At 40.3% G+C, this 14843-nt stretch overlaps 1 protein-coding gene across 3 annotated transcripts in view; it reads left to right on the top strand.

The window, feature by feature from the left end:
* Window positions 1-14843, top strand: part of LOC148036013 (kinesin-like protein KIN-14I) — a 53136-nt gene that overhangs the window by 13698 nt on the left and 24595 nt on the right. For all 3 annotated transcript variants that reach the window (XM_087678014.1, XM_087678013.1, XM_087678016.1), the window contains 8 exons: window positions 7482-7581; window positions 7686-7867; window positions 8028-8143; window positions 8286-8388; window positions 8759-8911; window positions 8995-9141; window positions 9262-9471; window positions 9776-9940. In XM_087678014.1, coding sequence (XP_087534140.1) covers window positions 7482-7581; window positions 7686-7867; window positions 8028-8143; window positions 8286-8388; window positions 8759-8911; window positions 8995-9141; window positions 9262-9471; window positions 9776-9940 — 1176 coding nt within the window. The remainder of the gene's footprint in view (window positions 1-7481; window positions 7582-7685; window positions 7868-8027; window positions 8144-8285; window positions 8389-8758; window positions 8912-8994; window positions 9142-9261; window positions 9472-9775; window positions 9941-14843) is intronic.

The raw sequence follows: 14843 nt of genomic DNA, 5'->3' as shown, positions 1-14843 counted from the left end.
ATTTAGTTATGGTGCACCTGGTATTAGCTTGCTTACAAATTGTAAATTTTTGTAAGGTTTTTTATTTTGTCAAAATATTTGACAATTTCAACCAAATTGTTAGCGAGGAGCTTGATAAGAACAATTATCCTTCATGGAAGTTTAAGATGACAATTTTCTTAAAGGGCAAAGGTGTTTGGAATTACATTGAAGGAGACATGACAGTAGCACCGGAAGTTCTTGTACGAAATGCTACTACAGAATTGGTAAAGGCTAAGAAAGATTGGAAGTAAACAAAAAGTAAACCCAGGTATTGGCTATTTGTCAGTGTCATGGATAGTATGATAGGCTATTTGTAAGAATATGAAACCCCCATTATTACATGAAAAAATTTGGTAAGGCTGCTCAAAGTAAATACAAAGACCAAAAAGTTGCAACTCAAGTTATAGCTAAACCAAGTGAAAAGAGGAAATCTATCCATTAACGATTATGTCTTGAAGATCAAGAGTATTATGGTTTGAGGTTTAGTATTCACTGCATAGTGTGTTCGCTACATGAGCACTCACTTCATTATTCATTATGTTTACTGTCTCTAAGTTACCCTAACCCTATCGGTGTTTATTAATTTGTGCTTTGTCATATGATTAGTATTGTGTTTTTTGTATTTAGAGCATTTCTTCACATGGTATCCTATCCCTCCCCCCCCACACACACAGCTTTCCATTCATCCTCATCTGCCAAGCATACTTTTTCAGACAAGACTTGTTTTAACGGGTTGAATTTTAGCCCTTCGTCCAATTTGATGAGGCATATATTGGATTCCCAAGGATTGTGGAGACTTGTCCTTAAATAAGAACCTTAGCCCCTCGCTGGTATCCATATGAGGTTTATCGCTCTTGGAAAAGCAAAAATGCCTTAGCCATTGTCGAGTTGATACAAGGTCTCCTTCTTGAATTTCATTCATAGCTCCAACACTTTGACCTTGCCTTTGAGCATTGGGCCCATCTCGTTGATCTCTATTTGGTGTAGGATTGGACTTGTTGCATTAACTTAAATCATGAGTTTCAAAATTTCACCATCATTGATAAGGATGACTTGAAAGTCAAGCTGGTTGAGTATCAGCGTTTACTCGCTAAGTTCTCAACCATTGGGGTCCCTAAATCCCCTGACGATTAGGTTACTTTGTTTCTTAACAACTTGCCAATAAAATATTTTTATTTTGTGTAGCAGGTGATCTCACAGCCTCAGATGCCCATCTTCTATGAATTTGAGTATTAGCTATTGCGTTATGCTCGGCTATTCGATTAGTTTCATGGAACATCCTCCACAAAGGGGGCCTTTGTTGCATCTTCTCAAAAGGGTTCACAAGGGAAGGGCAAGCAAACTTAACCTTCCAATCAACTTTCAAATCCAAACTAAGCTAGTGAGTCAAGAACTTCCCTAATCTAAGTAGCAGAATGTACCAAAGAAAAATCGGTATTGCTACTATTGTCAAAAGACTAGTCACTTTGACGACGAGTGTCGTTTAAAGGCTAAGGGCAGTCTGCCAAAGACTTCTGTCTTGAGCCCATTTGGTGCGGACACTCTTGTTCCCCTCTCCACAGCTGAGACAACAGGGTAGGCCCATTGCTCACATGATAGCTAGTTCTTCTACTCCCTCTTCACTGGAGGAGTTATCAGAAATGTCTGCCCATCCTATTGTTGTAAACTTTAGCTACCCTTGGGCATGTGTTGCCTCTCTTAAGGACTAACTTGATGACTTCCTTGCTTGCTTTGAGTTGCTCTTTCCTTCGAGTTTGTAGCCAGAAGCACTTGAGTCCACTTTCTCTAGAGACCATTTAGCCCAACAGATCACGGAGTCTTCCTCTGGTTCAAATCTCCGTAATACTGGTCATGATTATTTTCCAATTCCCACCTATATATCTATTAATCCTTGTAGTGCTCTAGTTTGTCTTTTTCTTTTCCATTGCACATTTTTCATTTTACTTTCTTACATTCCTCGTGTCTACCTTTTGGTAGTGGGAGTCCATTCATATTTGTCCATTATACTCACATGCACTTAATATTGAAGTCGAGGTTTGCATGTTTTAGGATCTTACGTAGTTGCTTTTGCATCCTTTTATAGGTTGCCATTTGCTTCTACAAGATCTACCACCTAACAAAGCCTTGGATAGTTTGGTACTCCTTTCCATGGTTGTATCTTTTGGTGGTGCTTCTTTTCCACGATTCGTCATTGCCTCTTTGGAGGCACCTTGGAGGCTATTCATTTCACAGGTTCTTAGCTAGACATGTATCTCACTTTTCTTCTTTACATGCCATTCCTTTTTTCCATCAACATTGACATTTTGGGGAGAGAGTGGGTGCTTACTTCTTCAACTATTCGATGGTGAGGAGGAGTAGTTTACAGTTTTCCCTTCCACTTTGTGAAGGGGCAGCTTTTTCTCTTGATAGTGATACTGATGATGCTTCTAGATTTTGTTTCAAACATTTTGTGTTACATTTGCACGTTTATCCTCACTGTTAGGATGACATGATTATTAAAGGATGCTTGGGCAAGTGTACAATTTTCTTGCGAGGACACTGTCCAAGTGATACTGTTGCATCACATTTTGCATAAGTATGCAATCTTACATCTTCCATTGCAATATCCCATGCATTGGCATTTTGTTCATGTAAACATGCATGTGTACGCATTTATTCATTTTTCGGTCATCCTTGGAGTGGTTGACTCCAGATTCACCATACTCGTGGCATTGCACATGGCAGTCTATGCTTGTATGTTGGCTTTGCTTATCTTGCTTGCTTCTACATCATCTTGCTTATTTGCTCCACATATTTTCCATATGATTGGTACACACACATAACCTTAGGTAATCCTTAGGCACTTATCCTAGTAGTGTGTGGGATTGTTTTGCTTGTTTTTTGAAGGTAGTGGAGCTTTCCATCCTTATTTTTCGTACTTCAAGGCACAATGACTCAATGGGATGAACATTGATTTGAAACCCTCACTTAATGCTAAATCTTGTGACCGTTTAAAATAAAGCCCTAAAAAAAGCCAAAAAAAAAGAGTCAATTGTTAATTCCATCCGTCTTTGCAAGACTTGGTAGGTCCCTTGGCAGCCGACGAGCATCCTTGGTTTGATACCTTGGCCTCTCTAGGGTGATCACTTGGGCTTCCTTGGTAAGATAACCATTGCCTTTGTAGTTTTGGTAGGTCATTAGGCAAACGACATGTATCCTTTGCCCGATGTCTTGGCTGCTTTGAGGTGGAACGCCTTGGAGGAAGAGAAACTAAATGCAAGGGCTTATTTCTCATGGCTTAGTTTTGGGCCTAAGAGGGGGTGCTTAGCTAAAAATACATTACCCTGACTTAAATAACCCAAAAACACGCTTAATTAATGAAGAAATTTTCTTATTTTAAAAAGAAACGTGATCCTAGAGAGTTGATGTGTTCCATATGCATAACCCTAATTTGGATGTCTGAAACTTTCTATAAATAGCAGCCCACCACTCTCCATCAATCTCGTTTTTACAGGTTTCAAGAGTTGTATCTTTGCTGCTTACACCTCGTATGCGGAGGACATCACAGTTCGAGCTTTCCATTGCTGTTTACTATCATCTAGTGCCGATTCTAGCCTTTGTTTCCACCCATGAGCTGTTGCGTGCATCTTGGAGTTGTCGCTTGCATCTAGGAGTTATTGCTTAGTACCCTCGAGTTGCTACTTGCAATCTACTACCTGTGTTTGCTGCTAACATCAACATTTGGAGTTGTCGCCATCAGTTTGACACTATCGCCATCATTCAAAATTTGTATTTGTTAAGTTTCTTTCTCCTCCAGCTATCGCTTACATTTCTTGCGTATTTATTGTTTTCAATTGTTGCCCAGTTGTTCTCTCTTCTTCGGTATCTGTAAATTTGGCCTTTCTCTCTTTTTACTTGTCATAAGGACGTGAAATTTTATTGCTTCGCTTAGCATTTGATTAAAATTTTATCAAATGTGCTAATGTGACTTGCACCGTGTTTGTCATGAGGACGTGAAATTTTATTGCTTTGCTTAGCATTTGATTAAAAGTTAATCAAATGTACTAATGTGACTTACATATGTGAGGTGCAAGTAAATTATTTCACAGTATGGGACTTAGAATCTTGAGATATCAGTTGGGTGCCAAAGACAAAAGTTGTAATAAGTTATGTTTGATAGGTACTAGATGGTACTCAGTGTTAAATTTTGGCCTAGACCAATTTATTGGCCACGCTAATGTCTGTGGTGACATTAGAGACTAGGCATTAATGAATTAATTAATGTTGATCTAAGGGCTAATAATTGCTTAGGGATACTTGAAAGACAAATTGAAATTAATTTTTTGAACACTAGAATAACTATTAAATCAATTTTTTAAAATTATTATTTTAAAAATTAATTTAATAAGTTGAATAATGTTGAAAAATGAGATTAGAAGGATGCCACTCTGTAAAACTTCCCTATGCAAGTGGAAAAAACGTTTTTAGGGACTGGTGGAGTCTATTCTAGCCATTGTGTGAGAGGAGGAGGCTATTACAGAGTAAGGAGAGGTTGGTAATGTGATTTGCAACTACCAAGGATCAGTTCTACAAGATGTGACAGTAGTTTGTAGCCCTCCAAGAGTAGGTGATAACAACCCAAGGTCCTTCTGGTGCAAATGATAGCATATAGGAGGGAGTAACAATCTTTCTAGTGATCCTAAGTTGTAGGTGACAACTTGCATAGCTGTTTGAGAAGAAAAGCAGTAGCTTTTTAGCGTTTATTGCGAGATAAAACTCTAAAATTCTTCCCTTTACAACATTCTCTCTCATCCTCGAGCCATCTCTCAAGTTATCTCATCCGCGAGCCATCTCTCGAGTTATCTTATCCCCAAGCCATCTCTCAAGTTATTTACCACCCTATCCGAGGAGGAAGGTTGGTTTCATCATTCCTTGTTTGCATCCATAGCAGCTAGAAATGTCAGAAACATTTAGAAACGAAACGTCAGAAACGTGTTTCGTAAGTTTCTTTCAAGAGGGGGTAAAATAAGAAACACAGGTTTTTTTTAATATGGATTTTTAATAGTTTTGATTGGGGAAAGAGGTTTAAAATCTCTATGGAACTCTCTCTTAAACAAAGAATGGCTAATTGAGCTTGAGTAATAATAGAGTCAATTGAGAATAATACATTATACGTTACATATTTATGATCCATTATTAACTTGTCACTTATGTCAAAGTTAGTCTTTGGACAAGCTATATTATGGTTTAGAACTAAAAAATTATGATTCATATATATCGTATAAAGAAAAATGAAATTAACATGTAAATAGCCTATCTATAATATGGATCGAGTTAAGTTGCAACATCATGATTCTCATTTCAAAGCAAATTGATAAAATGTCAAAATTAAGAATGAATTGTAATATATCATAAATAACTCATAAATGAGACTAAAGTCGTATAATATTCAAATCTTAAGACAAGAATAGATACTAGATTGACAAAGTTTAATAACTAAACAAAATCACAAAAAAATCTCTCTCTCATCCAAAATCTTGAGCCCTCACGAGTCATTACACATCATCATCATCATCACGTTTGACGTTGCCCATTAGTTTTTGTCAAAAAAACCATGTTTTGGATTCCAACTAAAAAAAGAAGAAGTTAAAAACGCCCACGTTTTATACTCTCAGAAATGTTTCGTACTTTAAGAAACGTTTCATAAGTTTCAAATTCAAAGAAACATGTTTCTTAGTTGCGATGTTTACATTAGATGTAGCCTCTCTGGTTGCGTTTGCTGCTGTTTGACACACGAAGGTTGCCTTGCTCCGTTTTGGGGTCCGTTTGAGAGTACAACACACTCTCAAGCTCATAACCTTTGCCTTGATCCCAGAGATATGGGAGTTCGAAGTTCAGTATTCACTGCATAGTGTGTTTGCTGCATGAGTTCTGTAGATTCAATAGTCATTCACTTCATTATTCATTGTGTTCATTGTCTCTGAGTTACCTAACCCTAATTGCATTCTGTGTTTATTAGTTTGTGCTTTGTCATACGATTGGTTTTGTGTTTTTTGCATTTAGAGCATTTCTTCTCCTCCTCTATCCTCTCTACACTCAAGCTCTCAAGCTCTTCATCCTTTCTATCCTCAAGCTCTCCAATGTAAACTCCTAGTGTAGAGACTCTAACATGTGAAGTGTATTATTTTAAGTCCCAACATTAAGTACAGGCCTTAAGATTATGTGTTTTTTTTTTTTTTGCATTAGATGTAGAATTGAATGTATGTCCAAGTTAACTTCTAGTGTAGAGACTCTAAACATTTGGAGTGTATTGTTTTAAGTCCCAACATCAAGTATAGGGCAAGCTTAATATTATATATACAATTGTTTTCCATCAAACATAGCATTGAATGTACGTCCAAGCTTTATTAGTTTGATTATTGCCATACTAGTATTAGACAACATTAATTAAGACGCGATCGGACATGACAACCATGTTCCAACTCATGTGTTGGTATTGACCATGTCCATCTAGTCTCCATCTAAATAAGATCCTATTTGACGATCATGCCAATCTTGGAGTGATAGGAAAACTTGGCAATATGCTCTCTGTGGGAGGTGTGGATATACATTTGCCAATCTCGGTGTGGATATACATTTGCCAATCTCTATCTCTAGTTGGTGTGAAGAATTGTGCAATTCAACCAATGGCACATCTAATCCCATGAAATAGGTGAGCATCAATGTATCTTGGGCAAACAATAAAGCTGCCATTTGAGTGTGGGAAGATGCTCTCGGTGAAAAGCCATCTTTGTCCCCAACTCATGTACTGGTGTCAGCTATGTCCTAGTCTCTAGCTGAATAAGATACCGTTGATCCTACCAATCTTTGAGTGGCTCAAAGTGAGAGAGTTGCATGAAGAGAGTATTGGAGGGTGGTAGCTTGTCCATGCTAAAGCCGTGTAACTCAACCATGACAACATTTGGGTATACCAACATGAAATATCTCCCTTTGCAGCAAGCTGGTGTTAGGTCTCTAGGCTGATGGTGTGTGTGTGTGTTTGGGTAGCTTGTCTGAATGATATGAATCTAGTAAGAGCCTCCATCAAAATTGAAGGAGCTGCTAACTCAGCTTTGACGATTCTATGTGGAACCAAAGCCTTCATTTGACCATCCTACAAATCATGGACACCAAGGGCCTCTCTATTGATCTCCATACATCATAGGTACATTGCAATGATTAAGGCTAGGTCTCCATATATGTACTCCATATAATAGTGTGGATGTGACCAATGTATCAAATAACTAGGCTTAGTGCAGGGCTTGTGGAATTGTATTTGTGAGCACATCCTCTCTAAACCACCGAATGCTATGTATCCTTGCGTCAATCTCGTCCGTCATAGAGAAAGCGGGTTTTATAATGAGAGAGAGAGAGAGAGAGAGAGAGAGAGAGAGAGAGAGAGAGAGAGAGAGAGAGAGAGAGAGCATATGGGTATTTTGCAGGAACTTGCATCAATTATCAAACTCTCCATGTTCAACACATTTAGCCTCTTTGAATGTAGGAAGGTACTTACTGGCTCAAAGGCATTAGATACAGGAAATGGTTAGTCTTGGTCTCTATTGTTATTGTTATACAGCTATGTGTTCTCCATTTACATTTTACTGCTGATCTGATTGCTTTTTTCTTTGTCTGTATTACTTCTGTAGAGGAATACATCGGTTTGGATGACCACCAATATATTGGAGATTTACTCATTGATTTCAAAGCTGCAAAAGATCGTAGCAAAGGTGAAATACTTCAGTGCAAGCTGATTTTCAAGAAGCGCCTTTTCCGGGAATCAGATGAAGCTATAGCAGAGCCAATGTTTGTACAACTTTCATATGTCCAGGTTAGGAAAACAGCCAAAAAGATTAATCTTGGTAATTAGCTGGTGTTAAATAAATTGCAGGCTTGTAACGCTTCTTGAAGTTTTTAGAATCAAGAAGTGTGCTGTCAACTCTTCTTAGAATAACTGTTTGTTCAATGTTATTGCTATAAATTGACTGCAGCTACAACATGATTATCTGCTCGGGAATTACCCAGTTGGCAGGGATGATGCTGCACAATTAGCGGCTGTGCAAATCTTTGCTGAAATAGGCTTTGTGAGCAACCCTGAGAGTACCAGGTGGGACAACTTTTTGCCAACGCAAGCATATATTTTTGCAGTTTGAAGCTTAGATGTCATCTTTGAGGCCTAAGTAGTTGTCCAAGCATCTTCCAAGTCAAATTTTTGGACATTACCTGCTATGTGGCCTCACGTTTTGCAGTGAGTGGCCTGCTTTGCTGGAGCGATATCTGCCAAAGCAAGTAGCAGTAACACGAGCAAGACGGGATTGGGAAAGTGAGATCTTAATGCGATATCACTCTTTGGTATATCACTTTCTGGTGTATCTTACTGGATTGAGAATAGGAGTACTACATGATTCAATGAAGTTGTTCATGTTTGACTGGTTTGCTATCTCTTTTCATATGCCTGAGTGACCATTTGCATTCATTCAGGGCAAAAGTTTCCATGACAAAGCAATGTTATTCCTTTCCTCACTTTCTGGTCTATCTTACTGGGTGGAGAATAGGCAGTACTGAATGATTCAATGAAGTTGCTCATGTTTGAATGCTTTGTTATCTCTTTTCACATGCCTGAGTGACCATGTTCATTAAGGGCAAAAAGTTTTGCATGACAAAGCATTGTTATTCCTTTCTCACATAGAAATAAAAGACGATTTCCTATTCCTTTTATCAGGAACATCTGTCCAGGGAAGAAGCACGACAGCAGTTTTTGCGTGTGTTAAGATTGCTTCCTTATGGGAACTCAGTGTTTTTCAGTGCACGTAAAATTGAGGATCCGATCGGTCTTTTGCCTGGGCGGATCATATTGGGAATCAACAAACGTGGAGTAAGTACCATGCTTGTAAACAGTGAATGTGTAAACTATATACATACTGCTCGTAGTCTAAATGATTTCTTACGGATACCTAGGTACACTTTTTCCGGCCAGTTCCCAAAGAGTATTTACATTCTGCAGAATTGCGTGATATCATGCAATTCGGTAGTAGCAACACTGCTGTCTTCTTTAAAATGCGTGTTGCAGGTGTTTTGCACATTTTTCAATTTGAAACTAAGCAGGTAATTGGTTTTCATGTCCATACCATTTTCTGGTTTGCCAGATTCTGTACCCGATTTTTTAGAATTTGATCAGCAAATTGCAAACTTTTCTTAAACAATATCACTCAATCATGTTTGTAGGGAGAGGAAATATGTGTTGCTCTCCAGACTCATATAAATGATGTGATGCTAAGGCGATATTCGAGAACACGTTTGGTGACAAATGGTGCTGTACAAAGTAGCGGTGATTCAATACCATCCAATGTGAAGGCTCCTGGCATAGAACTATATGAAAAACGTGTACAAGAGATGGCAAAACTCCTTGAAGAAGCTCAGAGGAAGATGGACCAGGTATAAATATATTTGCCTTTGGACATGTCCAATATTCAAATTTTGGAGGATTATGATTGTCAAACATTCCAAAATATAAGCTCTAATTATCATTTGGTTCTATTCATTCAAGACCTACTTATATATAAATATGTTATGTAGCTGATTCTTATTCAATCGCACAACTAATTGCACATTATAAGGAGAATGTACACTTTTATTTGTTGGCTCTGAATGCTCCCTCCGTGCTTCTTAGTGTGTGGCAAGTTTGATTAGTTTTACTTTCTTGAATGGCTTTGTCTTTAACATAATCTATTGTATGCAGCTTTGTGAAGAGGTCAGGCAACGGGACAAGAGGGAGGCAGAACTGCAGGAGGAACTGGAAGGTCACAAGGATTCTTTACATGCAATGCAACGGAATCTTTCCGAAACTATTGATGAAAAACAAAAGTTATCAAGGATATTGGAAGAAAAAGATTTTTCACTTCAGGTAGGTAAATCTTTCTGTCGCTCTCCTCCCTTTCTCTCATTGTGTATCTGTACTGGTTGGCTAGTACTTTTTCACATGCTTCTTTATGTAAGTTTAGAATGGGAGACTATCCAAGGGCAAGGGATAGCATGCATTCAGATGTCCCAAATAGCTAGGTGCAGCCTGGATTAGAGGATGGCCTACGAAAATGAATAACAATGGTACTGGAGGCAAACATAGTCATGATGCACATGAAATTGGTGGGCTAGGAAATAACTTTATGTTGAGTTGCTCTGCCTCATTGGATATTAAAACTAGGTTCAAGTTTTCAAGTTGGTAATACCTGCAACAGTGGCTTTTAGATGCTCTAGACCCTCCCTTTCCCCAAGTATCACTTCCATACTCTCTCCCCTCATTCTGGGTTTTATTGGCTTGCTATATCACTATGCCTGTCTGACTAATGGGACTTGACTAATGGGACTGACTAATGGGACATCACTATGCCTGTCTGACTAATGGGACTGACTTAGTCACAAAGATTTGTGATTAACTTATGATTTACAGTCAGAGTGTTCGCAAGACTTTACATGACACTATGTGATCTAGGAAATTTGTATATTGTGAGAGAGGGGACAGATTGAAGCTCAACTGAGAGTACAGAGTTGACATTGAAGAGAGCGTAAGAGTGAAGACTCCACTCCCAATGCAATAATCAAAGAGTAATGTGCAACTACAAGGTACAACCCTTAAACCTTAGGTTTGTTAATGTGTGTTCACACCCGAAGGGTGTAAAACACGATAAGTACTTTAAGTGTGTAACATAAGCACATAAAATAAAGGAGAATAAAATTGGGGGAGAAAACCTTTCATAAGGAGAGTAAAAAGTGCCCCAATGTCCTACCAAGGATCACCGACACTCCTCTATGAGCATAGGTGTGAGTCAAATCCAACAAACCCCCTTGGAGTGAAGAGTGATCAACATACAAGGATCATCTACCAAAGGAGATCAAATTTAAAGCATTGCGAAATGCTTCAAATTTGTTACAAGGAAGAGCTTTGGTGAAGATATCTACCACATTACTGGTGGTAGGATAGTAGACAAGGCTGATATCTCCTGCAGGTAGCCTCTCTGTGACAAAGTGATAGAGGATCTCTATTTGTTTCATACGTGCATGAAACATTGGATTCTGTGCCACTGCAATGGCACTTTGATTGTCAGTAAACAAAGGAGTAGGCTCCATGACTGATACATCGAGATCAGCCAACAAACACCTCTGCCATACACATTCAACTGTGGTACTGAAAGCTGCCTTGTATTCAGCTTCAAAAGATGATGTGGCAACAATGGATTGTTTCTTGCTAAGCCAAGAGATGCAAGATGAGCCAAGAAAGAAACAATTTTTACTCGTAGAGTGATGTGAATCAAAATCACCAGCCCAATCCGAATCACTGTAAGCATGTAGTTGCAGTGATCCCCCCTTGGTATAAAGCAATCAAAGAGTCCTATTCCCCTGCAAGTAACGAAAAACACGCTTCGCAGTTGTGAAGAAAACTGCTGTCCAAACTGTCCCAGTCTGAACAGCAGTTTGGGACAGTTTGGAGCAGTCCCTAGCAGCTGAGAGCTGTTGTCTACAGCAGTGGACAGGCTGAGGATAATGTGGCTGTAATTGATGATGGCTGGACATCAGATGGAGGCAGGCTGTAGGTTGGAAACTAGGTGCCAATAGTAGCAGAGGGTGTGTGGGCTGGTGTAACCTCTGCAAACAAGGATGATGGTTGAATGGTGGGCAGCCTATCTATTTATAGGTGTGGATTGGAGCCTCCCAAATTATGGTTTCCATTGAACTCTCTCGAACAGCTCCCTGTTTTAGGGTCTTTACTCTAAAAGAGCATTTTTTAGTGTGTTTTGAAGCTGTTTAAGAGGCTAATCAACAAGTAATGCATATTTTAGCTCAACACCCCCTCTTAGATCCAAAACTGAGCCGAAAGGTTAGGCCAACTACTATGATATTTATTAACCCCAAGGTGTCCCACCCCAAAGCAACCAGGGAATCGGACAAAGGGTGCACGTCGGTTGCCCAGTGGCTTACTAAGACTAAAGAGGCGATGATTATCTTACTACGGGAATCCAAGTAGTCACCTCAGAGAGGACAGGGCATCGGACAAAGGGTACACATGAGCTGCCCAGTGGCCTACCAAGCTCTACAAAGGCAGATGGAACCACATTGAACTTTTTTTTTTTGAATAAGGGAGTTAAATTTTATGGGATGCGGCTGATTGAGTAATAGTGACCCAGAAGATGGGAGTAGGAAGTGTACACGCAACACATCACAAAACAGAACAAGCTAACCCAACCACTCAAGGTGTCGATGACGAGGAAAAATAGGTGATGAGGTATCCATGTGATGGAAGATGGTGGTGTGGTAACAACAGTCGCCGGTGGAAACAGCTTAGGATCCGATCAAGTGGTGCTCTGCACAATGAGATACAAAGTATGCTACATGCTGAAGAATGCTCATGTAGCAGGTGCCACTTGGACAGTGTCCCTCATGGGAAAAATGTTCACTTGCCTAAGTGTCCTAGTACAAAGATGATGAAATCATGCAATGCAAAGGGTAAGGTACAATATGGGGAAGAAGTCGATATCAAAGACAAAGTGTTGAAGCCTGTAGAATACCAAGAGGGGTAGGAACCCCCTCTCAACCTGGATGTAGATGTTGAAGAAGGAAGAGGAGCTTGATGTTGGTCTTCGCATGGTGCCGAGATCCATAAGGAATGAAAGAAGAGGAAGTGGATAAAGTGGATGAAGCACCCTGCTAGAAGAGCAAGGTAGAAGTCATTGCCATGATAGCATCAAGATAGATGTTGTATGATCCACCTTGGGAGGGGAAACCGCCATGCTGGAAGAAGAGCAAGCACTTCTAGGATGATGAAACCATGAAAGGAACGGTGCACATCCCCACGTCTCTAACCCAGGTAGGACCAAAGCAATCTGCAAGTTAGCCCTACACTAAAAGACAAAACCTTGCAAAAGAGATGAGAATTTGCAAACATAGAGATTAGTATTGAGATGCTCCAAAGCAAAACAGAACAGAAAGAAAATCTAACTCAAAATAAATGCAATGAATGTGTATGTGTGTGAGTATATGCAGCGGAAGATAAAAGAATGGAAAAGCTAAGGACAATGAATCCTATGGGCTCGACTCTAAGAGTGCGAAAAATGAATGCTAGACTGACCTAGGGTATCCGAAAGGACCTAGAGATGTGCTAGTCTAAGAAGGTGGCCACCATCGCGTATGTCCAGTAGTAGGGCTTTGCAAAGGGAACTCCTAACGAGGCGGGGAGGAAGGTGAGATAGATGCATGAAGTGCAACGGGATCGGAACCTGCAAACCAATTAGCTGTACTCAAGCCACATGTCCAGCAGCAACGGTGGGTACTGAAGGAGCAGATGAAGCAGGAGTGGAAGGTGTAGCCCCACTGGACTGTGCAGTTGCAGCGGTCTATAGAGGCTTTTTAGATGGAAGACCTTGGGCCTTGGAGCGATACTCCTCGTCCATATGGCTTGCTCTCTGGCAATGTGTGAAAAATCAGTTTTTCTTAGGGAGTTGCTGCCAGATAGGTCTAGATTCTTTGATTCCATCTAAGGAAGAGAAGTCACCCTTTGATTGGCTTACCTTCGCATCTTGTGAGTTCTTGCCATTGGTGGTTTTTCCTCCCAAAGAAGAGGCAACCAACCCCCTTTGCTCTGAATAAGGCTGTGATGAGGATTTCTTGTGGACTTGATCATGCAGCTTTGCATAATGCAAGAACTGGCACTCAAACTTGTAGAAGGTTGGCAATCAATGTTGGGAGATGATGTGTTGAATGAAATTGAAGTATTTTTCGGGCAACTTATTCAAGAAGAATGTAACTTGATCATCATCTGACTTTGGAGAGCCAATAGTGACGAACTTGGCAAGTAACCACCTATATTCAGCTAGCTTGACTTTCAGATCATCCCCTTTCTTAATAGAGAAATCTTGAAGCTCAAAGTCGAGATTGATATGTTGAGTACGATCATGAGCCGCATAGCGGTCGAGAAGATGTCTCCAACGCTCTGACACTAGTGGGAAGTACTGTAACTGAGAGTGAAACTTAGGAAGCAATCCTTGCATAAGCTCAATATTGGGTGTGGCATTGCGGGCTCTCCATTGACAGATGTAGTCAGGATGAGCTAGTCGAGAGTCCGGCATCGGCTCTAGATCAATGACAAGGTCCCAAAGACCTTGAGACTCAAGTACTTGTTGCATGAAATTAGACCAAGTGGTGAAATTTGACCCTTTGTAGTGGGGGTAGGATGGGGGAGTGGAATACACTTAGGAATGGGCCCCAGAGTGCCCACCAGGCATGCGGGTAGTGTGCAAGGTGGATCCATAGGTAGGGATGGACTGACTAGGCATGGGCATGGTAGCCACATGAGGAACCCAAGGAGGTGGGATGGGAACACGGGGAGTAGAAGATGGGAATCCGTGTGTAGGTGTAACCCAAGGAGAGTGTGAAGACGCACCATAAGCTGAGGATGGAAACCCCTGCGTTTGAGTGGTCATGTGAGATGTGAAGCTGGGGATAGTGAGGGGGATGCCTATCATAGTCGATCCAAGAGTTATGGGTGTGCTTCTTTGCTGAAAGGTGAGAGACACTGTGTTAAAGGGTGGCATTCCCCCTAACGAAGTACCATGGTGCAAAGAGGTAGAGAATGGGGTGGAGAAAGAAAAGGTACTAGGAGCGGAGATGGAAGATCCAACCCCTAGGGTGTGTGATGCAGATATGGAGTGCAATCCAAGGTTTTGGAAAGATGATGAGATGTGATCAAGGTGTGATATAGAAGAGGATGGGATGGGAGGGAAGTGAGAAGTGTGTGTGATATACTCAAATGAATAAGA

This window comes from Lygodium microphyllum, chromosome 5 (assembly GCF_053477565.2).
Source record: "Lygodium microphyllum isolate KBCC chromosome 5, Lygodium_microphyllum_v1.1.10, whole genome shotgun sequence".
NCBI classification, from domain to species: Eukaryota; Viridiplantae; Streptophyta; class Polypodiopsida; order Schizaeales; family Lygodiaceae; genus Lygodium; species Lygodium microphyllum.
The sequence above is the reverse complement of the archived record's forward strand: the minus strand, read 5'-3'. Positions and strand labels throughout refer to the sequence as shown.